A 26,506-nucleotide genomic window follows, 5' to 3' on the forward strand; every position below is an offset into this window, starting at 1 on the left:
TTGGTATTGCATTGTTTTATTGAAATACTAATCTCTATCTGCAGAGCCGTATTCCCATTTGATGCAGTGATAATGAACATAATAAAGTTGTGAAGATCAACCAAGAGCATAGGGAGATGATCCAGCAGTCTTCAGGTAGAAATTTCCACGTGTGCTGCAACAGATACATAGAAAGTAATTATTTGTATTGCAATAAAAAAATCCCCGGATGGAAACAACATACACAATTGAGGGCAACTAACCAGCCATCTGCAGATATAAGACAGACTGACACAAAGGCATACTTAAAAAGAAATCAGACAATACTACTAGCTTTTGCTCTTTTTCAGTAAAACCATAAATGTAGAATCTCACATGCACCCAAATTCACACTGTCATGGCTTGTCGCAGCACAAGGTGAAAAGTTAGACAATCATCTGATCTTTCAATGTGTCCATATACCAACTACCATTATCCTCCATGGCAGTATTGTTATATGACCGTTTACGAACTTTGATAATATAATGTAAATGGATAGAAGAAAAAAAAATCTTCTCACTGACTGGTGGAAGGAGAACACACACAAAAGGATTTAACTTTTACAAGCTTTTGGAGCCAGTGGCTCCTTCGTCTGGCAGAAGAGTTGAATGGGAAGGAAAAGGACTAGAGAAATTAAGGGAAAGGGGTATGGTTTAGAAAAGTTATTCAGAACCCCAGGTCAGGGGAGCTTATCGGATGGGATGAGAAGGAAAGACTTTCCAAGAGCTGGTGCAATAAGCAGATTCAAAAGTATGTTATTTGGACATGATGAGGCCTGCACAGGATATAGGAACATGGAAAGCTGCAACAAACCAGTCTCTGGACTGAAGTCCACCACCACAATAACAACAACAACCAGTCACCCTCACTCTCAGAAAAGACTGATTACAACTGGTTTTACGAATGTCATCGTGGTTGTGCTTACATCAGCGCTGAATTAAGTGAAGGTTGACCTAAAAATGTTGCACTAAAAAAAATATTGATGCTGTGTGCAACATGATTGAAGGGAACTGACATATGGCAGCATGAGCTAGAGGCTACTTTAGGTATGTGAAAGACTGGTTTTACGCGAATATTTAGCTGTGATAAATAGCAGTTCCCAAAGGATTCCACACAATGTGAAGTTCATAAACATTCTTTTTTCAGTTGTTGTTAGGAAATGCTCAAAAAAATTGGGCTGAGGAAATGCAAAACCCATTCACAGCATCATGACAGAAAAAGTAAACTTTGACACATCTATATAAGCAAGAAACTATGCAGCAGTCAAATTTTTGGGTGTTCTGATGTGATTTGAAACTAACAAAAGTGGTTTACTCGTGAATCACTTCCAAAAGACTTCTTTCTTTGGCTATGTTGGACAGATCATGACCATTGTTTGAGGACAAAAGAAAGGTAATATTGAGCAGTGTACAACAATTTACCTGCCAAAAGTTGACAATGAAATCAGGGAAAAAAACCACTGAAAACATTGAATCATTTTTCATCATGACAATGCCAGCTGTCACATAGTATGTCAAACAATTTATTCTTTTCAATTTACCTATTACTTGACAAAAAAAGTCAATTTAATATCTCCTTGCCTCTATATACCTCATTTATTAGCTAACATGTTTTCTTTTTGACTTGTAAATAATAGATTTCAGCTATCAGTTGTCCTTTTTAAATTTTATTGGCAGATCTAGATTTAATCTAGAAACTAGTCATTCTCAATGCACTATCATTTTTGATCAATGCATGTAATGCCTGTTGGTCGGGCTTCATCCACAGTTCAAATAAATTGAGTATTCAATGAACTGTGGATGAAGCCCAACCAACAGGCATGACATGCATTGATAAAAAATGATAGTGCATTGAGAATGGCTAGTTTCTAGATGAAATCTAAATCTGCCAATAAAATTTAAAAAGGCCAACTGATAGCTGAAATCTATTATTTACAAGTCAATATAACAGTTGCTGCATGCAACAGCCTTCTGAATGGAAGGTAATCTGATGATGTTGTCTTTTTCTTATGTCAAACAAAAGAAATATGTGGACAATGATTTCATCACCTCAAGAACCCTTCCAAAACTATTCTTTTGAGATACCGGCACTAGAATGGAAAAAAGTGTTTCCAGAATTGGTTGAAATGGATGTGACAGTATAAAAATTTTAAAAACTAGTATTTTCAGATACAATAAAATGATTTATGCCCAAAACACATTTTTCTTTCATGATTTTTTTAAAAACTTAATAAGCAGTCCTTGTAGGTCAAACGACATCTGTCATGTTACACATTGAGCTATTCCATTCACTGTGGTGACCAGAGTGATCGCTCTCTAAGACAGGTGCTATCTCTAATTCAGTTTCTTTTAAATGCGTGACCTTCATAGCTCTTTGAGGTCCTCCACCTCATTCCCATCTTTATCAATCATATTTACATTCTCCACCATTCCTGTCCTTTTGTTTTCAATCATTTTATACAGTATTTGCTTATTTACTTTGTTATTCTGTTTCATCACTGTAGTCCTGTTCTCCATCTACTTTTTTGTTTCCTCAATGATCACTTTTTGTACTACCCATTTCTCACTTTACAATACGGTATTGCAGTGCTTGTGTTGTTAAGAAGAACGATGCAATGTTCTTTCGGACATGCATGCATCTCCAAAGGATCGTAGCATCGTTCTTCTTAACAGCATAGGCACTGCAATATTGTATTTGTCTGCCAATACCATGCGGTGACTCAATTAAAAGTGTCCTCCCCTGTAAGGGAATTACATAACGTGCATATGAATACAGGTTATGATGCAGGAATGATGGTGTATGGAATTTTGAGTCTGGCTGTGAGTCACACATGGATAGCCGACGCAGTTAATGCGACCACTTGTATAAAGCAGGAAATCCAGGTTTGGTTTGAAGTTCGGGACAAATTTTCATTGTCGTCATTCCCTCATACACAGCTGATGGTTATTTCGTATTTACAACTGCGAATACAGTTCATGCATTTCTCATTTTGTATTGTTCTCTTGCTTTTGATGTCTTTTGTTGAAGCCGTACTCTTAACACATTATTGTTTGCTTGTACATTAAAATTTCACCAGGGTGTCTCTTTGTATCTTCTGTTACCAGTTCTTTCACATACTCCTCTAGTTTTCTACTAGTGTACACTTAAGACTCCTCCATTCTTCTTTCACAGTGTATGGCTTACCTAGTGGGACTTTTTCACTATTTTATTCTGCTATTGTTCTGCAAACTCTACATTGTTTTCCTTTCATTATTTTTTTCACCTTTCTTAGTTCTCTGCACTCCTTTCGTCATTCGTTCATCTGATATTCATTACTAACAGCTAATGACTACTATCTAAGGCATCTACATACATACTCTGCAAGCCGCTATTCGCTTTGTAGCAGAGGGTACCCTGCACCACTACTACCCATTCCCTTTCCTGTTCCACTCGCAAACAGAGCTAGGGAAAAATGACTGTTTGTATGCCTCCATATGAGCCCTAATTTCTCGAATCTTGTCTTCATAGTTCTTATGCAAAATGTTTGGTGGTGGCAGTAGAATTGTTCTACAGTCAACTTCAAATGCCAGTTCTCCAGATTTTCTCGATAGTGTTCCTCAAAAAGTCTGTCACCTTCCCTCCAGGGTCTCCCATTTGAATTCCCAAAGCATTTCTGCAACACTTGCACATTGCTTAAACCCACTGGTAACAAATCTAGCAGCCCACCTCTTAGTTGCTTCAACGTATTCCTTTAATCCAACCTGGTGCGGATCCAAAACACTCGAGCAATGTTCAAGAATAGGTTGCACCAGCATCCTACAAGCAGTCTCCTAATGTTTTCCCAAAATTATCCCAATAAACCATTGCAACGCTGGTGGTACTACTTTGATTTGTGCTATATAAGTAAGTAAAGCTGTTATCAACCTGAAAGTTGGTTTGAACACCACAGTTCTTCACAAGGCATGGTTATTTAGGGATGGTGTGCTGTTACCTTCCTCCAAACTCTGAATTGACCTATCCAGCCAATTAAAAGAGGACACACAGCCTAAAGTGGGTCCCAAAGCACAGTGCAACTCGGCATGATTCACATTAACAAAAATTGGCAGAACTGACAGGAGTGATAAGTAGTAGATAATCCTCAAACTGACTGGGAAGACCTTTGGATGCCAAGTCTACAGAACTTTACTACTGAATCATTGAGCCCTACTTCTGTGTTTCTCATCATCTACTATAGTGGTGTGCAAGTAAGACATCAGGTGCACAATGCGTTCTGACGAGAGGGATGAGGAATACTTTGTGATGATGTTACCAGAGTTGTCTCTGTCTCTGTCCTGCACCATAGTTAGTGCCCATCCTGGTAACTGATAATGCTGGGATAAACATCAGATAGAGCTACTGCTTCTGGTTCTGCCTCTCCCTGAAAAAAATTATGTACTTGGGAAACTGGCTCTGTCACTTTTTAACAAAGCACTTTATGCCACCAACAGTGTCTAAGCACATTATCTGATCAAAAGCGTCTGCACGCCACTAAGTAATAGAGAACTAACGACTAGATTTCTCGATAGGCGGACCCGCCAACTTAAAAGGGGGCAGGCAGTAGTCTGTTGTCTGTAGGGAAGCAGTAACAGTAGAATGGGTTGGTCAGGAGAGCTCAGTGACTTCAAAAGTGGACTAGTCATTGGGTGTCACCTGAATAACAGATCCATCAGGGACGTTTCAGCACATCTAAAACTGTCTAGGTCAACCGTTGGTGATGTGATTGTAAACTGATAATGCAAAGGAACAACGACAGCTAAACCAAGACCAGGCATGCCTCATGTACTGGTGGACAGAGGCTGTTGAGCATTGTTGTAAAAATTCACATGAAATCAGTGGAAGTAATCACCTGCAAGTTCCAAAGTGCTGTCAGCACTCTAGCTAGCACAATGACTGTGCATAGAAGTTACAAAGAATGAGGTTCAGTAGTCAAGAAACTCCTCATAAGCCATAAATTTCTCTAATTAATGCTAAGCAATGCTTCACGTGGTAAAGAGTGATGCCAGTGGACAGTTGATGACTAGAAGAGTGATTTGGAGTGATGAATCACCCTATACCCTGTGGCAATCCAATGGAAATGTTTGAGTTTGGCAAATGCCTGGAGAACATTACCTGCCTTATGTGTAGTAAATTACAGAGGAGCTGGTGTTATGGCATTGGAGTGTTTTTTGTGGATAGGATGTCTTCTCTGTATTGCACTTAAGAAACTGCTAAAAGCTGAAGTGTATGGACACATTGTACAACACTGTTTGCTGCATACAGTAGAGAGAGTGCAGTGACAATGATTGTTTGTATCCGCATGACAAGGCGTCCTGAAATAAAGCAGCACCTGTCAGACATTGGTTTGTGGACAATAACATTTCTGTAATAGACTGGTCTGCCCAGATTCTCACTGGAACACCTTTGAGGTGGATTAGAAAGTTGACTTCAATCCAGATCCCACCACACAACATCACTACCTTCTATGGTTTTGGTTCTTGAAGAAGAATGGGCAGTCATTCCTCTACAGACACTCAAACACCTCATGGAAGTATCCCCAGCAGAGTTCCGAATTGTCGTAATGGTGAAGGAGGGTGAACGCAACCTATATTAATGTCCACAATAGGTGTCCAGCTATTTTTGAAAAGAAAGTGTACCTTTGCATACCTAAATTAATGTGTACCTTGCCAGTAGGGAGATTCTAATATCTGGAACCTGTCACATTCCTTGATGACCAGGGCTTCATGTTCTTCCCACGTAAATGTGCTTCTTACCATACAACCTTACTGCTGCCAGCTTAACTATTTACAGCTTGTACAATGGATTCATAGCCTTAAGTGGTGCACACTAAGCATGCATACAGCCAAACAAAAAGCAAAGTACCAAATGACTCTTCAAGCCAACAGGCCATTTTTAAATTGGACTTCTGTTTTCTAGATAACTTATTTTTCCCGATAAGGCAGTGCAGTGCATTGACAATGCATGATTACCTGCTGGAGGCCTCTGTATGCAAGGTATTAATCAGCAGAGGAAACATGTTACTGTGGCTACTTGTGTTGGGTAGTTACGTGCTGTACTTCACCTTCACTGCTGGCACGTACTAGTTTTTGAAGGAGCAATAATGATAGGTTACCTATTCAAATTAAATGCATCTATTAAAAGGTATCTTTTAAATTTCCATGTGATATTACAGCAAAATATTTAGAATTAGTAAGTAAAAAAAGTAGGAACTCTTTGTCTGAATACTCAGAAATAACTCATGTCATATTTGGTGATAATGACTGGTGGTAGACTTCAGTTTATTGGTAGAATATGGGGGAAGTGCAATCAGTCCACAAAGGAGATTGCTTATAAATCACTCGTGCGGCTGGTTCCAGAATATTGCTCAAGTGTGTGGGATCCTTAGGAGATAGGACTAACAGGGGATATTGAATGTTTGTTTAATCCGTGGGAGAGTTCACAGAGATACTGAAGGAACTGAACTGGAAAACTCTTGAAGATAGACATAAAATATCCAGAGAAAGCCTATTAATAAAGTTTCAAGAATCGGCTTCAAATGATTACTCTAGGAATGTACTACAACCCCTATGTATCGCTCTCATAGGAATCATGAAGATAAGATTAGAATAGTTTCTGCACACACACACAGAGGCATTCCAACGGTCATTATTCTTGCACTCCATACATGGATGAAACAGAAAGAAACCCTAATAACTGGTACAAAGAGATGTACCCTCTGCCATGCACCTCACATGGTTTTGCAGAGTATTAATGTAGATGTAGATGTTGATGTTGACATCAGTGTTGGTATGTTACAGTAGCTCATGAACAGCCAGAAAGTGCAGGCAGCTATTTATGAACTCAAAGTACACACCCCAAAGCATTTATCAAACCCAATCAATCTTTTTGACCTGCTTGGCACAGTAAAACTTTTTTCCAGACTAGAACTAGACCCTAAATTTTATTGCTTTTGCAGCCAACAAAGTACCAATTAAGTTTTACTCAAGAGCTGAAATCTTTTGTTTCACATGGTCCCATTGGCTTCCATATACTAGATTGTATGGAGACTCATCCATAACATGTCTCCAAGCTTATAGGTTTATGTGGCTGTCATGATGCAGTAATCCCTCCACACATTTTGAACATTAGTTTTTCTGTCCTGAATTCTGTTGCAGAGTATTTATTCCTCAAGAGAGTTACAAACTAAACACCTTTCAAATAATGGAAGTAGTAAATGTATCTAGTCATAACATAAATGAAATATTCAGCAGCCAACACACACACACAAATTAAAAATTATGCCGGTTGGCATGGAGGTGGTCTGTCTGTGTGGAGTATCAGTTATGTGTCAGGAATCTCATTATGTGGACAAATCTGTACACAAACCAAAAATGTAGAGTGTCAAATCTAATGCCAGTATAACAAAGAAACTTTTGAAAAGTAAATACTGTGGTAGAAAGTGATTTCAACAACAATCAGTGTGATCACTATAAAAAGTGTGTGTGTGTGTTTTGTTCTTTTTGTCCAGTTCTGATGAAGGCCTTTTTAGCCAAAAGCTTACTTGGTTGGTCTTTGGTGTGCCTATCAGCGACTCAGCATCTCCATTATATGGTGAGAAGCAATCTATTCAAAATATTGTCATTATTCTATCCTAGATTTTCCATTTATTATTATTATTAATTTTTTTATTATTATTATTATTATTATTATTTTGAGAAATCTAACATCTCTCAATCTAGTGTGTAATTTATTTGTATCTACATGGTGAAGCTGAGGATACACCTGGTTTTTGAACCAATAGTACTCCACGACGAGTGGGGGTATTGACCTTCAACAACCATTGGCAGACAGTTCAGACAATGCAGCTTCAGACTTTATGGACCATCGTAGCATAGCGCATTGTATGCTCATGCTCGAGTAGTTCATTAGAAACAATGATTCTGTAGTCATGGTTCAATGTCTTCTTCATCACAAGTTTATGTCAGATGTTGAGATGCAGTCTCAGATTGAAGCACTGTATGGCACGCAGCATTTAGAAGCACTTCTTTTTATGAGGCTACCTGAAGTCAAGTGTGTACATGAACAAACCCTGCACAATTGATGATCTCAAGATTTCCATTCATCAGGAAATTGAAGCTGTGCTGAATGAAATGTTGGAGGCAGCAATGCATCACCTTCAGGAGAGGATCCAAATTTGTTTCCAGAAGGACGTTACCTCATTGACATTATTTTCTGAACCTAATTAAGGTATTATTACTGAAAGCAAGATTTTTTAAAAATAAAACCAAGCTTCAGTTATTCAGAATTGAGAAACATGCATTTCCTCTGCTGCACCCTGTGTAACTCTAAAAGAAGGCTGAGCACTCTGCTTATTGCTTAAGTTATGAACTAGATGGTGATATGTAACCATTGGAACTGGTGATAATGATGGTTCATTCATGCAACTTTCTTTAAATAACATATTTTTCAATAGTTTATATTGTTTTCTGGTGTTCAGTCAGATGCAGTTATTTAAGTAACGTGATATTTTGACAGTGTATCTTGTCATCATCTTCAGATGTTACATGTTGAATGAGCATCTTCACTACATCGCACCTGATTTATACTTTTATCTCTCCACACTCCTTATCCCGCTACTTGGTCACACATACTTTTCAATAGTTTGTGGATGTGATATACTTACAATTGCATGTTTGATATAAAGATTAGTGTGCAGTATTTAAAAAGTTGTATGAAATTAGAGGAAATACTCACTTAGAAGGACATGGCGCTCCCATAGACACCCTGGTGTTTCCTGAGCATGCTCCATTTTCATAGTTGTTGTAGCTGTCACACTGGTAGCTGACAAAAGCTGATGATGTTATAGATTCAGCATAAAGGTCATGGGAGCGACTGTGACTGCAATAACCTGAATGAACACAGAAATAGTTTTTACCACACTATTAAATGTTTATAGAAATTGTTACCTTTATACAGCAAAAGTTAAAGGATAGCACAATTAATTAGCCAACCAAGAACTTTTCATCAATTACAGTGCATTTAAATAAATATTAAAGAGATATTAATCTCTTATTTGGCAATACTTTAATCTTTGTAACTTAAGTACATGTCGGTTGCTCAGAGCTACAACAGCAATGTTTATTGCTCTTGTGGTTTCAGTTGCTACTGTCTGCAGATCAGTAACTTGCTTTGATATTCTTCCCCAGCTTTACCTGCATTGTGAGTAAGCAGTTTCTTAAGCTAAATGCATTCATTACTTTGCATTTTTTTCTTTGAATCATTTTGTATCACTGCATGAGATACAAAAGTATAATATGTGATGTGAACGAGATGGCACAGTGGTTAGCATGCTAGACCTTTGCCAAGACAACCTCTCTCTCTCTCTCTCTCTCTCTCTCTCTCTCTCTCTCTCTCTCTCTCATTCAAAGCAAAAAAGTATAATAAACATGGGCTTTAAAATGAATATCTTAAGAGAGCTGTACACTTGTTCATCTTCAATACTGTGAAACAAATCTCTTCTACGTTGCTTCTCTTTGCTTCCCATATATTTGGTAGTGTGGACCAAAACAAGGAAACAAATTGTCTAGTAAACACTGGCTCTAAAATGAATACTTTAAGAATTGTGAGCTCTTGTTCAGTAGAAGAGATGTGTTTCACAGTAGCAAAGACAAATGCTCATAGTTCTACAGTTCTTAAGGTATCCACTTTAGAGCCAATGTTTACCGGACATTTTTTTCTTGTTTTGGTGCATACTACCACCCCTTAAAATATGGAAATCAAAGAACATGCATTAGAAGAGATTTGTTTCACATCTTGAAGATGACAAAGTGCTCGTAGTTCTTAAGGTATGCATTTTAGAGCCCCTGTTTGAAGAACGTTTTTGCTTTGAATGGTTGTTCCTGTCATATCCCTGAATATGGACCATTCCTCCAGGGACACCCTGTACGAAATATGTTGTTGAACAATAATAATTTTTTACAGTCTTTAGGTACTATGATTGCCATTATTCTTTCATTTACATATATTGTTTCTTACATACTTTACTTATCTCTGCTTTTATAGCAGTGGCAGTTTTCTTAAGCAGCCTGCTTGCCTTTCCAGTGCATAGTATATATTTTCTTAAATTCTTACTTTCTGTTCCTGCTTGTTTTGACTGATATTCATAAATTAATTAAAAATTTACAGTTCTTAACTTTTGCATATTATTGAAACCTTTAAGTTTCTTTAATCTGTGTCTCATATTAAGAAAGATTGCCACATTTGACCACAGGTGAAGAGACTGACCCTATTAAGACTGCTGTATTTCATTTTGAGATAGGATGTAAATGAATAAAGTTTTGCTTTTGTTTGTGGGGGCCTGCTGATAAATTCTTCAAAACCTTAATTCTTTATCATTCACTTCCTGTCATTGTCCTTACAACCATTAGGCATTGTTCATAAAATCTTTACAGTGTAGTTCTTCAACAGCAAATTTAATTTGTACTCACCACCAACATCAATTCCACAACCCTCTTGGAGTTGCCCACCATTAGGGAAGAAATCAGCATGTCCTAGAGAATCAACCCACCCAAGAACTGAGGTATGTATGACTTGAACAAAACTTGCATCTGAAGAATCCACCCTGTCGGCCGCATCTTTACCTCCAAAGAGAGGAGCAGCTGGATCCAGTGCTGCAGACAAACAAGTTTAATTTCAATATAGCCCTTTGATGACAGATTATATATTGTGTAGTAGTTTACAATACTTCAAAAACTACATTAATTTTCTGAAATATGGAATACTTGCATGTGTTTAGATAATCTGTGGCCACAATTATGGGACAGTGATAAAAATAATTTAAATAAGCATTTTAACAGGCAAGTACTTATTTTCTAGATATTTCTTCTCCTAAGTTTACTGTATATGAAGGCTGCATGCATGGATTATGTATAATGTCATCATTAAAGTAAAGCTAACTTAACACAAAGGTGGGCCTAAATGCCGTGGTGATAATATGGACACTGTGTTACTAAGGTAGCATGATGAGCATACAGAGCCAGTTGCATGGACACCCACAGTTTATTTTGGGAACCAAATGACATGCAACTTTATTTTTTTTTCTTTATATGCAAACATAAAGCTTTGCCAGAGATGACTATCATATTAACTGCCAGCAAAATTGTAAGATCATCTGTGAATTGAAACTTGGTCACTAGGGGTTACATCCATTCACAGAGTCACACCTGCTTATAAACTCATGTAAATATGGTAACATGAGAATTTTTAAAGGCCTATTTCCAGGAGTAGTTTATAACTAATATTCACGGACTTTGTGTTTATCTTAGTTTCATTAGTGTAACAATGATAACCTATGTAAATGTGGAAAATCTGTAAGCGTGGTGAAAAAAGTGCAATTGTTGTGGGACAATAATTTTTCCATAGTGTAAGGACATCTAACAGCAAAACTAGAAAATTTTGGTTTCAGATGTTACCTGTTATCCTGCCAACTGTTGCAGAAGCTCTGTTTCCAGCCACACCAGCAACATGTGCACCCAGACTGTGTCCTACCACTTCCATATTGGAAGCAGAAGCACCCTGCTGCACCAGGAAATCAATAAAGCGTGCTACAATTGCCCCCACCTCTGGGACAGCATCTGCTGCTGGTTTATAAAGCACATTACTTGCAGGACCACGCCAGTCCACCATGATAATGTTGTAATCACCTCCTTGAATCCAACCTGTAAGTCAGAATGGATCACGTGCAGCATGATTCACTGTACTGAACTTCGTTTTCTATTTGCTCACTTATTATATACATAATAAATTGTGATAGAACATGTCAACAAATAACACAACTCTCCATAACTTGTTTTCCATAATATACGATTTCACTTATTGGATCTGATATACCCTCAGACTGCTTTCAATTCTTGAACAGTAGTTCCATATACTTTAAAAATTTCAAAATACTTGTTTTGGGAAATGTGTGATTTTAAATAGGACAACACCCTTCCATTACTGTATCTTGTGCTGTGAAATTTAATATAAAGCTCTCTTGAGGCTCTGCATCATTGATCTCAGAACACAATTCATGACGGGGATGTCTTCTGTTTTCCTCGAGATAGGCACAACAAAAAGACTCTCACAATTAAAACTTATGGCTGTTAAGGCTTTCTTCAACACACACACACACACACACACACACACACACACACACACACACACCTGCAACATCTCCACTATACGGTGAGTAGCAACTTTCCTCTCCATAATAGTGTTACATTCCATCCTGTACTTTCCATTGATTCTGTTTTCCTCGGTCACATATAATTTACTTCTAAGTACCGGCTCCTGTACTTCAGTTTCTTCTTAATAGCTTTATCTTTGATTTTTCACACCAAGTGAGACCCACACATCGATTATAAGATAAAATAATTTTTGTGTTTACCTCATAGCAGTATCAGGCTTGTTAGCTGCTACATGATAATGTCGTACCCATCTCATGATAGTACTGTAAGATTGTGGTCATGTCATGTGCTGTAGGGGTCTAGTGGTGCTTGGCTTGTATATCTGCCAGTGAAGTTACATTATATCTTGTTATGCCTTTTTAAATATTCACTCATTGAGCAGACTAGGATTGTATTATCAGTAGTTCAGGGGTGCATCCCTCTAAGTTGGCATCTTTCATCTTTAGTTATTTTCATAATTACTTTCCTGTAGTTCTTTATTAATTAGGTTTGATTTTTCTGTCCTCTGTCAGAGCTTTATACTCTGTTCTTACAAATCAAGTCAATCATCATTCATTTAACAATTCATTCATCCATTCATTCTACTTCTTTGAAGTGACAAATTTGTCTCCCCTGTCAGTGATTCAGTCCTGTGGACTGTTCAAATACTGAGCATTAAGATATTTTTTTGCCTTTTAGATATTAGTCTCTTTTAACTCTCATTATTGATGTTACATAGTCTCACTCTCTTCTGTATTTTGCATTAAATTCTTGAGCTCTTCTTATCCTGACCCACAATTCCATAGGCTCTGTTTGGTATCTGAAATTGCATAATTTGTCAAAAAAGAGATTCATTTATATGCTGTCATGTATCTGTCAAGTTCAACTATGACTTAATAACATGATTCTTTTTTTCTTCATCTCAGATTTTATCCTTCTTCCTTGTATGGCACACAGAACCTGTCAGCAGCAAACCTTGGATGCATATTCTCTTGCACTGTAAACAGCTTTCGTGTTTTACAGTATACAGGTAGGTTACCATGATTCTATTCTAACAACCCATAATTGTATTCAATTACAGAAACTACGCTGCTGTGAAAATTTTCATCTTGAAAAGTCATCACCATCAGCATTGTTGTGAATTTGTCTTTAGCTGCTACTGTTGCTCAGGTTGTGTGGGATGCCAAACATTGGATTAATTAGTGAAAAAAATGGAGGAATACTTCAAAAATTTAAGTTTGGCACTAATTGCTGACTTGGGTTTCAGTTCCTCATCATTTCTCTTGAAGTCTTTTCACCTAGATTCTGTGCTCATTTTTTAAAAGAGCATAAGGTAGTAAGGCTAGTAGACTCTTCCATTTGTACAAAGGAAAATTACAAACATACAGGTATAAAACACCTATCGGTAATAGTTCTGCTTTAATTTCTCTAGAATATGAGAAATATCCATTTCAGTCACAGTTAAGAAATACATGCTAGTTGCTCATGACAAAGAGCCCTACTTTTAGTGCCTTTGATGGCAGTTTTAATCTTCTCTGTTTGATAAATGTGGTAATATTAATTTTAAAAAGATGGTTATGCACTTGTTACAATTAAAGTGTAGATACAGTTAAGAGCAAGTAAAATAAATAATGACATTACAGAAAATAAAATTTAAAAACGTTACTTTATTTTACTGCAAAAATTTTAAGTTCATTCTCCAGTGACACAATGGATATCCCTAATCTCATACAGTCACTCTGTCTGAATTGTACTTTTACAATAAGCTTACAGGGCATTTATGAGCCTACTTAGACTAAGCTCCTGAGTACATGTTAACTATCTGTCAACTGCAGAGAAATTTTGTGCACCAAGTCTGTGACCAATGACTGCAAAGGAAACAATGGAGATCCAAGAAGTGTTGAAATGGAAGGCAACATCATAAATGTTCAAGGCACAATGACTAGGAGCCCAGGAAAGTCAAGTACAAGATCAAATTTGCAAGTGTCTTAAGAATTTCCCACCTCAATCTGAGAATGAAACTGTGCCACATTCAAATGATACAGGCCCTGTAAAATGCTGGATTGTTATTAGATGAGGCACATAGATCCTCATGTTGTGTGCTTTATGTTGGATCAAGCCACATTTCATGTGAGTGTCAACATGAATACGCACAGTTGCATCATTTGGATTGTAGATAATGTCAATGAACTAAGATAGCACACTTAATCCAATCCAAAAGTTAACATATGTTGCGGTATTTTGAAATTTGGAGTACTGGGTCCATATATTTTTCATGATCAGATGGGAGATTCTTACCTAGATATGTTGCAGGATTTTGCTGCTGACTGTCTTCCCCTCTGTATCATAACATCATGTTACTTCTAGAAAAATGGTGCACCACCACATTATTTCTTAAAGGTTCAACATTGCCTGACTGAAAGATGTGGCAGATGTTGGAGTGGCATTTGTCTTGACCACCACAGTCACCCAACTTGACTCCATCTGACTTGTGACTATAGGGAATGGTGAAAGAATGCAAGTATGCTACAAGACCTACTGACATTAATGACCTTAAAGGATACATAACAAAAGATGTCCACTCTACATCTATGGAAATATGTGAATGAGCTATGGTCTTTTTGGTGAGAATACTTTGCACATGCATTTAGAACCAGGGACTACAGGTCAAAGAAGTGTACTAACTACATTTAGACTTGTGTACACAGTGTGTATTTAAATCAAAATAAATAAAATAATAACAAAATAAAGGTCAACCCCATACAAGTGGTAAAATATAATAAAAGTCAATCCCACATAAGTGGTAATATCTTTTTGGGAAACCCAGTGTATTAATAAAATCCATTTATCACTGCCTTTCAATTTATATTTTATTTATAGCATTCTTTCTTCAGTTATTTGGTCTTAAATCTATGGCTGTAAAATAATGTTTCTCAGATATCTGCCATCTTCCTTTCTGTTCGATAAGTACTTAACGGATTGAAATACAAAATGAATGTCACATTACTGGGCCTCAAATCTGACTTATACATAATGGTAGCATTTGCACAACTGTGTATGATTAAACTACTGGCAGAGATGTACAGACTTTCCCCGCCAGTGCTGAGAAAGTTTTCTACAGGAATTCATAGTTGTCCATATATTTGGATATACTTGGGAATTGTTGGTAGATGCAGTTGACATAAACAAAGTGGATGTATGCCGAATACTTTCAGAAATCCATTAACATCCAAATATATCTCACTGACATTTCTTCTTTGTATGGAGATAGCAAGAATTAGATGTGATTCTGCATGGACTGATTATCAACTGATCATTTTCCTGATACTATGGATATTGCAAACAACAGTAATTTGAAATAGTTCCTGTTATGACATTCCTCCCAAATCTGCTGATGCCAGGTCAGTGGACTTTGGTTCATTTACACTGTTAAAACAACATCTGGTACACTACAGTTCACACGTTGGCACTCATTTACGGAAATCATGCATGGAATAGCAATATGGAATCCTCATGCTGCACTCCAGAACAGTTAATGCAGTATAAGTTGTGGCAAGTGACAGTCTACAAGTTGGCTCATCTAACTTTCATTTCTTTTCAAAGACAAAATAAATGTGAGAAATGGTTTGGTATAGCCTGGTCAGCATTTTCTATTATTCTGGATGTGGATAACTAAAAACTATAAAAAATACAGGTAGTTTATCTGTAGTATTGTTGCTCATTAACTACATCAGATCTCTTGGATATTTTCACTTTGAATTCAATAATTTTTGCATGTTCTGCAATATTGTATATTTATGTTCCAATTCATAATGAATGAGTCATTAAATGATTCCTAATTTTTATTTTTTCATAAGTTTTTCCATTCCTTGACTAGCCATTGTTTTGATATTTGACTTTATATTTTGGTTCTCAAAAGAAAGCATTATTTCGAAAACCTCATGAATTTGTGTCTCTTAATGGTTTGTGTGCTTTTTTTAGTGACTGGAAAGTTTTGTTGCAAAGTATGTCTCATAATTTTCAGCAACTTTGCTGTAGCTTTTTTAATCTACTAAAAATTAATTCATTATATATTTATAAATTATATTTCCATACCATTGCGAAGTGCAACTAGATGATCCTCATTTGACAACCATCCATGAATGGCAAACCTTGTTTGTCGGCTGTTGCTGAAGTAGCCCAATGTTGAAGCATCTCCAATTGTCACATACTGAGCAGAGGAGGGGTTCGATCTGTAATGTAGCATATAGTTTATTAATTTCGATTAAAAATGAAACTGAGGTAAAAGAGGAGTTTAAAAATAGTGTGCAGTGAGAGTTCTCCCACAACCATTTTAGTAGACAGATGATCAACCAAGTCATATCTTTTGCCTACAGCATTACATTATATACATTCTTTCATAACAGTTACTGTAAATAATTGATGCAAGTTTAAAGAGTATGGTGATGTCCATTGAGGTGATGCAAAAAGGAAAAAAAAAAAAAAAAAAAAAAACACCTTCATTCACTTACATAAAAACTAATTTGAGTTCAGTGAAGAATGAATAGTGTTGCTAGCAAACTATTTCATTACTTGCTTAATGGTATAAACATCTGACAGCTAATAAAGCTGAATTTGAAAGTAAACTAACAGAGTGTGAAATAGACTGCATACTGACTCCTTTTATGTCTTTATGATATATTATTTTTGATATGAATATAATAGAGGGAAACATTTCACGCGGGAAAAATATATCTAAAAACAAAGATGATGTGACTTACCATACGAAATCGCTGGCTGGTCGATAGACACACAAACAAACACAATAATACACACAAAATTCTAGCTTTCACAACCAACGGTTGCTTCATCAGGAAAGAGGGAAGGAGAGGGAAAGACGAAAGGATGTGGGTTTTAAGGGAGAGGGTAAGGAGTCATTCCAATCCCGGGAGCAGAAAGACTTACCTTAGGGGGAAAAAAGGACAGGTATACACTCGCACACACACCCATATCCAACCACACATACACAGACACAAGCAGACATTAATAACAGTCAGACATTAATAAAAGTCCTCAATCTTTCCTCTCCCACATCCACATCCCCTGTTCAGAGCATCCTCCTACAGGCCAACCGCAAATTAGAACAGCATGCCACCCTCCACCTCAAAAAACTATCCAATCTCCTGGTTTCCCACCTCTGGAAAGGCAACTCACTCACCCTTCACAACCTTTCCAGCAAACCTCAACCTTCTCTCATTGCACACAAACCCAGTGTCTCCCATCTACTCAATCTCCCACTTCCAGCTCCACTCCCTCCAAAACCTCAAATTTCCAATCAACACAATCTGGAACCACAACACCCTAATTCAGTAGTTAACCTTTCCTCCAAACCTCTCTCCCAATCCGAAACCTCTGTCCTATCCAAAGGCCTCACCTTCAGCCCCACTCCCAGATTCAACCAAACAGGCCTCGTCAGAGATTTAATGTCCTACACTCGTACTCTCTGCTGGAAATATCACTTTGCCACAAAGAAAAATGATCCTAATCCTACTCCTAATGATCCAACTCCCCAAGACAGTATCCAAATTGAACCCTGCCTGGAACAGTTCCGTCCTCTGTCACAGCGGGACCCACCTCCTCTTCCTCAAAATCACCCACTCCAAACCTTCCAGGAATTTCTCACTTCCAGCCTTGCTTCTCAATCCTTCTTAAAAACCTTAATCCTACTCCCAACATCACCACTGCTGAAGCCCAAGCTATCCGTGATCTGAAGGCTGACCAATCCATCGTCATTCTTCCGGCGGACAAGGGTTCCACGACCGTGGTACTTGATCGTCGGGAGTATGTGGCTGAGGGACTGCGTCAGCTTTCAGATGACACTACATACAAAGTTTGCACCCCTACCTTCTACCTTCTTCCTAAAATTCACAAACCCAATCATCCCGGCCGCCCCATTGTAGCTGGTTACCTAGCCCCCACAGAACTATCTCTGCCTACAAAGATCAACACCTTCAACCCATTACATGCAGTCTCCCATCCTTCATTAAAGACACCAACCACTTTCTCGAAAGCCTGGAATCCTTACCCAATCTGTTACCTCCGGAAACCATCCTTGTAACCACTGATGCCACTTCCTTATACACAAATATTCCGCACGTCCAGGGCCTCGCTGCGATGGAGCACTTTCTTTCACGCCGATAACCTGCCACCCTACCTAAAACCTCTTTCCTCATTACCTTAGCCAGCTTCATCCTGACTCCCAACTTCTTCACTTTTGAAGGCCGGACGTACCAACTCCTTTGGTTCCATCAGATTCACCTGGTCCTACTCCAAATCCCCTGCCACTTTCCTTGATGTTGACCTCCATCTGTCCAATGGCCAGCCTCACACGTCCATCCACATCAAACCCACCAACAAGCTACAGTACCTCCATTATGACAGCTGCCACCCATTCCACATCAAACGGTCCCTTCCCTACAGCCTAGGTCTTCGTGGCAAACGAATCTGCTCCAGTCCAGAATCCCTGAACCATTACACCAACAACCTGAAAACAGCTTTCGCATCCCGCAACTACCCTCCCGACCTGGTACAGAAGGAAATAACCAGAGCCACTTCCTCATCCCCTCAAACCCAGAACCTCCCACAGAAGAGCCACAAAAGTGCCCTACTTGTGACTGGATATTTTCAGGGACTGGATCAGACTCTGAATGTGGCTCTCCAGCAGGGATACGACTTCCTCAAATCCTGCCCTGAAATGAGATCCATCCTTCATGAAATCCTCCCCACTCCACCAAGAGTGTCTTTCCGCCGTCCACCTAACCTTCGTAACCTCTTATTTCATCCCTATGAAATCCCCAAACCACCTTCCCTACCCTCTGGCTCCTACCCTTGTAACCACCCCTGGTGTAAAACCTGTCCCATGCACCCTCCCACCACCACCTACTCCAGTCCTGTAACCGGAAGGTGTACACGATCAAAGGCAGAGCCACGTGTGAAAGCACCCACGTGATTTACCAACTGACCTGCCTACACTGTGAAGCTTTCTATGTGGGAATGACCAGCAACAAACTGTCCATTCGCATGAATGGACACAGGCAGACAGTGTTTGTTGGTAATGAGGATCAACCTGTGGCTAAACATGCCTTGGTGCACGGCCAGCACATCTTGGCACAGTGTTACACCGTCCGGGTTATCTGGATACTTCCCACTAACACCAACCTGTCAGAACTCCGGAGATGGGAACTTGCCCTTCAGTATATCCTCTCTTCTGGTTATCCGCCAGGCCTCAACCTCCGCTAATTTAAAGTTGCCGCCGCTCATATCTCACCTGTCTTTCAACAACATCTTTGCCTCTGTACTTTTGCCTCAACTGACATCTCTGCCGAATCTCTTTGCCTGTACAAATGTCTACTTGTGTCTGTGTATGTGTGGTTGGATATGGGTGTGTGTGCGAGTGTATACCTGTCCTTTTTTCCCCCTAAGGTAAGTCTTTCCGCTCCCGGGATTGGAATGACTCCTTACCCTCTCCCTTAAAACCCACATCCTTTTGTCTTTCCCTCTCCTTCCCTCTTTCCTGATGAAGCAACTGTTGGTTGCGAAAGCTAGAATTTTGTGTGTATGATTGTGTTTGTTTGTGTGTCTATTGACCTACCAGCGCTTTCGTATGGTAAGTCACATCATCTTTGTTTTTGATATATTATTCTCATTCACTCCCTCATATATCATTTTCTTCAAGACAGTGAACCTTCAGCAGTGCAAAACGATTCAACATGCCCCTTAATGAAAGACAAGTAATTCACAGAACCAATCAAAAATAGTCCCGCACTCAGGGAATGAGTGTAAGGGAGCAGGGACAGGAATCCTGCATCGCCATTCTAGGTGAGGTCCTAGTGGGAGTGGTTTGCCATTGCCTTCCTCTGACCTGTTACGAAGTATCAAGTGTACAACTCTGTCATGTGGCTGACTTTGATGAGCGCTCATATAGTGTAGTGTTTTGTTGTGTTGTTGTGGAGAAGGCAATGGAGAGGGTGAACCCTGGTGCCAGCATATAGCCCGCTCCTCTCAAATAGCACCAAGGGAGCCGCAGAGTTTAACACCCCAATCTTCCAGAAGACCACCGTCAACAAGGTCATGTGCCCTCACTTCATGAGGCACTGAAAAGAAGGCTGGAATTTAATTCAGGCCATTGGCACAAGATCTAGTGATCAGGAACTTCATGCAACCTCCTCTCCTCCCCTTGCCAGCCAAATACTGGTAGGTAAAATTTTTCACTGCCAGGATTCAGACTGGCATACCTCTGAGTTGAGCATGACTGCACAAGCGTGCATTACTCACCTCAGTTACAGATGTGGGTAGAAATATAGGATGTACATTATGTTGATAATTAACTACAACTATACTGATTGATACTATTTGTGATTACAACAGCTAAATGTAACCCAGTGAATTAGAAGGATGATCACTATTTAGCAAAAAGCGGCTCCATCTTCAGTTACATTATGGAGCTGCTGTTTACCCACTGTTGGTAGCTTAGTAGTTACTTGGTTACACTGGTATATTTCAAAAAAATTCTATAATAATAGATGCCTATTTATGCATGCGTGCAGCTTTAAGTTGGACGCTGCTACTTGCCATGTATCTAATGTGAATATTCAAACCTTGGATCAATATAACTGGATAATTTCTAGGAGGAGTGGCTCTTGGTTGAATAACTTTGTACCAGAGTACACGTAAATGAAAATTATTTTTCATTTTTGTATTGTGCAAATACCAGTTCATTTGAAACCAGTTTCTTTAGTTAAAACAATACCATTATGGAATAAATGTATGGGAAGTCATTGTAAGAATTCCAAGATCCTGAAACAGACCTCTGTAAGATACGTGTTGAGTGCTTAACACAATATCCTTGCTCCTCATTACTGATAAATAAATACTTTATTTACTTTAGGGACTTTGTCCAAAAAGACAACAAGGTGTGAAAATGAACAAAATAAGGCAACGTCCTTGTCTTTTGGTCAATGGAGTGAGAGATGATATTAAGAGAAAATCTTGCTGAACTGAGCTGCTTGATTAGTTTATCTACCTGTCGACACCATTTTATCTTGTTATCCTGCTGGACCCCAAGGAACTTTACAGACAGGGCTTCAAGAATATTATATGAAGTGGAATAGCAGTAAGATGCTAGCCTCACTCTCAGGAAGAGAGCAGTTTAATTCACCATCTGGCCATCCAGGTTAATCTTCCTGTGGCTTCTCTATTTGTTAAGGCAAATGTTGGGATGGTCCTTTTAATAAGGACTTGGCCAAATTTCTTCACCATCTTTCCTTATACTGAGGTTGTGCCCTGTCTCTAGTATTCTCCTCATTGGCAGGATATTAAACACTAATCATCCTTCCTTTACTTAATTTATGAAAATTAGTGTCTACTTATAGTGTTAGCAGATCATTTTTGCTTGTTTGAAATTGCATAAAATGAGTCTTTTTGATATCAAGACTTAAACTGTTTGCTGTGAAGTAGTTATAGGCCTGTTCACCTATCACCTGAGCTGTTTGGTAAGGTTATGTTTGGGCTCCTGATTAGCATGCAAGTGGCAGCAGCAAACACCACAGTTTTGGAACTCTCTCATTTTTGTGCAAATGACCTGTAGAATATGTAACTAATTAAGCTAAATTATCATCAGACTGCATAAGAAATAAATGTAGCAGGCATTGTCATCTGTAATGATGTGAATCAATGAGAGTAGGACCAAAAGAACAGAAATGATATGCAAGTATCAAGTGCCCGCATGCTGCTGTTATGTATTAAACACTTTCAAGACCATTGGAAATAATGAAACAGAGGTGCACATTTGATAATGTCTTAGATTTTGTTTTCTTTGTTCCCTAGAAGGCATTTCCCATGAGTCACATACAAAAAATGTAGGCAAAGCTAAAAAGCAATATCCCCAATATGCTATTTTCACACAGAATTTAGCATATTGAAAAATGCACATATGAATCATCGTTATTCATAAGGAAATAAGTTTTATGTAGTGCATTTAGCAAACTAACCATATGCTATTTTACCTGTGATGAATCTTTGTTAACTCAGTGGATGTTATCCAAATAAAGACTGTGAAAGATATCTGAAACCAGACACAAACACTTTGGACAAATTGCATTACTAGTCTCTATTCTTACATGAGAATCCTTCTTATACCCAGGTATAATATCAACTGATTGAAAGCTAGCTGTTTATAGTAGTGCTACCATGGCAACAACCAAGTAGAGAATGAGATTTGTTACACTCTCTGTTTTGTTTTCTGTTGTCATATCACTCTGCAGATGACAATTATAGCCAGTAACATTAACTGTTGTTATTAATTTTCATCATATTCTTTGGGCAGATTTTTTATAATATGCAAAAGAATCTCAGTAGCTAATGTTGAAAGTTACCAGCAAAGTGATGAGGCTACTTTGATTCTGCTAAGCAAAATCAGTACTGCAGCATAATGGAGAAGATATGAAGCAATTCACTTATGAACTGCAGAGCTACTGGTATTGTGCCCACATTGGCATCACAATTTTAGCCTAGTGATGCTGAGGGAATTAGACTAGGAAACGAGACACTTAAAGTAGTAAAGGAGATTTGTTATTTGGGGAGCAAAATAACTGATGATGGTCGAAGTAGAGAGAATATAAAATGTAGACTGGCAATGGCAAGGAAAGCATTACTGAAGAAGAAACATTTGTTAACATCGAGTATAGATTTAAATGTCAGGAAGTCGTTCCTGAAAGTATTTGTATGGAGTATAGCCATGTATGGAAGTGAAACGTGGACGATAAATAGTTTGAACAAGAAGTGAATAGAAGCTTTCGAAATGTGGTGCTACAGAAGAATGCTGAAGATTAGATGGGTAGATCACATAACTAATGAGGAGGTATTGAATAGAATTGGGGAGAAGAGGAGCTTGTGGCACAACTTGACTAGAAGAAGGGATCGGTTGGTAGGACATGTTCTGAGACATCGAGGGATCACCAGTTTAGTATTGGAGGGCAGCGTGGAGGGCAAAAAAATCGTAGAGGGAGACCAAGAGATGAACACACTAAGCAGATTCAGAAGGATGTAGGCTGCAGTAGGTACTGGGAGATGAAGAAGCTTGCACAGGATAGAGTAGCATGGAGAGCTGCAGCAAACCAGTCTCAGGACTGAAGACCACAACAACCACATGTAAGAACTGTCATCTTGGAAGACTAGGGTATTAATACTTCAGTCTTCAGTAATAACATAGGAAATCTGAATGTTCAACACCTTAAAATGTCTGCTCTTTTTCAAGAGTCATGTCACCAATGAATCCATTTGCTTGTAATTAAAACCGCCATGGAACATCATACGACATTCACTGCCTCTTTTAGAGGGTTCTGTGGGATGTCTCGAGGAGCTTTGTAGTTAACACCCTGCCATCCATCATTCACAAAGAGCAGTGTATGTAACTTTCTGCTGCGTATACTAACACACTGTGACCATATTTCAGTTACAGCCCGGATGTGAGTTGCTTGTAAACCAGGATTTTTACCACTGCTAGTAAACACAAAGGACATTATACAACAATAAACCTGTGAAATTGCTCACTTACTTGTCTGGTTGGCTTCAGGTAAGTTTATAGATTATGCTGTTCCGACACTTCCCTACGAGGCAAGGTCACCCCTGCCTGCTCCTCATCACGCTTGCAGCCAGGCACAGGGAGAGCAGGCTACCTGACAGACAGCCCTGTTGCATGTGTTCTGTGCCTATGTGAGCTAGTTGGTTAACCCTACCCACGCGCACTCGGCCAGTGAAATACGATCGTGTATGCTAAGGTCCAACTGCAAGACTGTCTGCCATCTGCCCCTGCCTTCCTGTGCCCATGCCCATCTGACTGCCTCTGGGTTGGCACATTAACTGAAACAGTCTGCTGTGCCCACCTGGCTGTCTCTGGGTTGGGACATGAACTGAAACAGTCTGCTGTAGACAGTGAACTCTGTTTACCACTTTGTCACATCTGTGTTGCACCACTTATTACACACATTGAACTTTAACATCTGTGAGAGTACTCTGAATACTCTCTCTGCAGTTGCCACCTCCTCCATATTGCCATATGACCTGGGCAGTCATCTAAAGTTACTATTAGCTCAGATACGGCGAGTGACCAATTTGTCTGAAGAATTTGTTTATAATTTTAGAAATGCTTGTATTCTATCATAGAAATTAGCATTAAAGTACTCTATTAATGTAAGTTTGGTTCTACTATAATAATTAATGTTCTGTTCTCAGTTAATCCTAAAACTTTTGACAAAATAAATTCAATAAATGTTCTGTAAAGAATATGAACAAGTAAACTACTTATACGTGTTCTGCACTGGTACTGCTACTGGTAATGGATGCTCTTGAAACAATATTTCACTTTCAGTCACCAACTATAAGTGTATATATCAAGTGTCCCTATAATGATTCCAAGTACTTTGAACAATGAGTCACCCAATTTATCAATCCCCTCTTACTGTTGCTTAAAATTTTCATTTTCACTTGACTGTTTTTATAAACATGTCTTATGATTTATTTATTAAAATAGTACTTACTTAGTATAAAGTCTGAAACTGACATCACTGTCACTCACAGCATACTTTACTGGGCTGTCATAGTCAAGATCAATGAGGTAAAGTTTTCCATCGCCACCAGGGATAATCTTCCAATGTACAGCACTCACTGAAATGCATATATTTCATTTAAATAACTAAATATTCTAAAATTTAAATGCTAAATTAATATATAAGTATTTGACCCATTTATACTTGTGTTATATGCAATATAGTATTGTACACAGAACAAAAATGTAAAAGTTGTAGGAAATTGTCACTGTGATTGTAACAAAGCAGCTTTTAGAAAACTGCAGCATTCAGAGTAGTGGTGGAAAAGCTACAGTAAAAGAAGAAAGGCAAAACAATTTTTGGCACAAGACTCGATTCATTGCCAGAACAAATAAATAAAGCAGATAAGTGGAAAATCAACTGCTGTTTAAAAAATAAATATTGATTACAATCAACAATTCCATACACTCATTGGTTCATTCACCACCAGAGGATCAAACACTATTTTGGGAGGGAGGGGGTGGGGGGTGGGGTGAATATGCACATACTCCACAGTAGTTATATGGGTATGAAAAAATATAGTAAAGTAATAGGCAGAAAATTGCTTAATATAAAGCTAGATACTCTAAAAATAAAGCTGCAGCAGATTCTGTGAAAGAAATGCTTCTATTTGACAGAAGAATTTTGATGAATGAAATAATGGTTTGAGTAAGGGTCAACGGAAACATCACTGTTGAAGCAGGTTAAAGACAGTCATCGAAAACAGGCCAAAGACAGTCATCAGTAATTCAATATTTTTGTGAACATGAACAGCAGTTCTGCCATTGTGTCTCTCTATTAGACCTTTATTTACTTATAGGATGGAGGCTGTTGCTACATCTTCATACTAACTCTGTATTGTTCTTGGACTCTGGTCCAGCAATGAATTATTCATATGGCCGTCCTGTGTGCCTGGCTAGAGCAATTAGGTACAGAACATACAATCTTAATGATAAACAGAAACATTATTAACTACACTGATATTAAATCATCATTACTGGTTTCAATTTTGCTTACAAGACATCTCACTGTGCAGGTCATAATATTTGGCACCCAAAGGCTCAGTGACAGCTCCCCCCCCCCCCCCCCCCCCACCCTCCCCTTCTCCCAGGGTCTTGGGTGAGTTCACATCAGTCTAAGGCCTTTATCTTTTGCATAACCTTTCTCAGTCTTCTGTTTTGCTCTTTCCTTCACAGGACTGGCTGTCAGTTCTGTAAATTTGAGATTCATGGAGTTTCAATTTTTGTTGGCTTTGCTACAATGCTTACACCTTCAGAAATAAACAGGTCCTCTTTTTCTATCCTATACATGAATATTCTTCTAATAATCTGATTCAGAGGGCAAGATTATATGAACATGATTGTGAATCCATACAAATTTTAAATATAAATAAAAACTCAAATAAAAGTAGCCAGTGATGAATGAACTAGACAGTCAAGAAAACAAACCAGCTGAAAGTATTAAAATTATGTTCCTATAGAATGTAGGTTTTTTATGTTTACAGGAGATAAATCATAATATAACAACAATATGAGACATACCATCAGCTACAAGCACAGAGCACAGCAGCAGGAATAATTTGGATGCCATTTTGGATGGAGTCATTAGCTATTATGCGAGTGTTCTTAAATAGTGGTCATTATCTTATGAAAAGTATATCATAAA

At 38.4% G+C, this 26,506-nt stretch overlaps 1 protein-coding gene across 1 annotated transcript; it reads right to left on the reverse strand.

Moving 5' to 3' along the window:
- Window positions 1-26,506, reverse strand: LOC126194851 (lipase member H-like). Its single transcript, XM_049933198.1, has 7 exons — window positions 26,383-26,506; window positions 24,794-24,920; window positions 16,314-16,450; window positions 11,484-11,729; window positions 10,500-10,682; window positions 8,767-8,920; window positions 1-154 (listed from the first exon to the last, which is right to left on the reverse strand). The coding sequence occupies exons 1-7, from the start codon at window positions 26,444-26,446 to the stop codon at window positions 97-99; spliced, it is 969 nt and encodes a 322-aa protein (XP_049789155.1). The 5' UTR covers window positions 26,447-26,506; the 3' UTR covers window positions 1-96.

This window comes from Schistocerca nitens, chromosome 7 (assembly GCF_023898315.1).
Source record: "Schistocerca nitens isolate TAMUIC-IGC-003100 chromosome 7, iqSchNite1.1, whole genome shotgun sequence".
Taxonomy (NCBI): Eukaryota; Metazoa; Arthropoda; class Insecta; order Orthoptera; family Acrididae; genus Schistocerca; species Schistocerca nitens.

Bases quoted from the DNA above. Each gene is read 5' to 3' on its own strand.
- LOC126194851 (XM_049933198.1), bottom strand. From the start codon at position 26,446: ATGACTCCATCCAAAATGGCATCCAAATTATTCCTGCTGCTGTGCTCT. The intron at 16,451-24,793 runs GTAAGTACTATT...GCTACATTACAG, and splicing joins AGTTTCAGACTTTATACTAA to ATCGAACCCCTCCTCTGCTC. The intron at 8,921-10,499 runs GTGAGTACAAAT...GTGTTCATTCAG, and splicing joins TTGTGGAATTGATGTTGGTG to GTTATTGCAGTCACAGTCGC.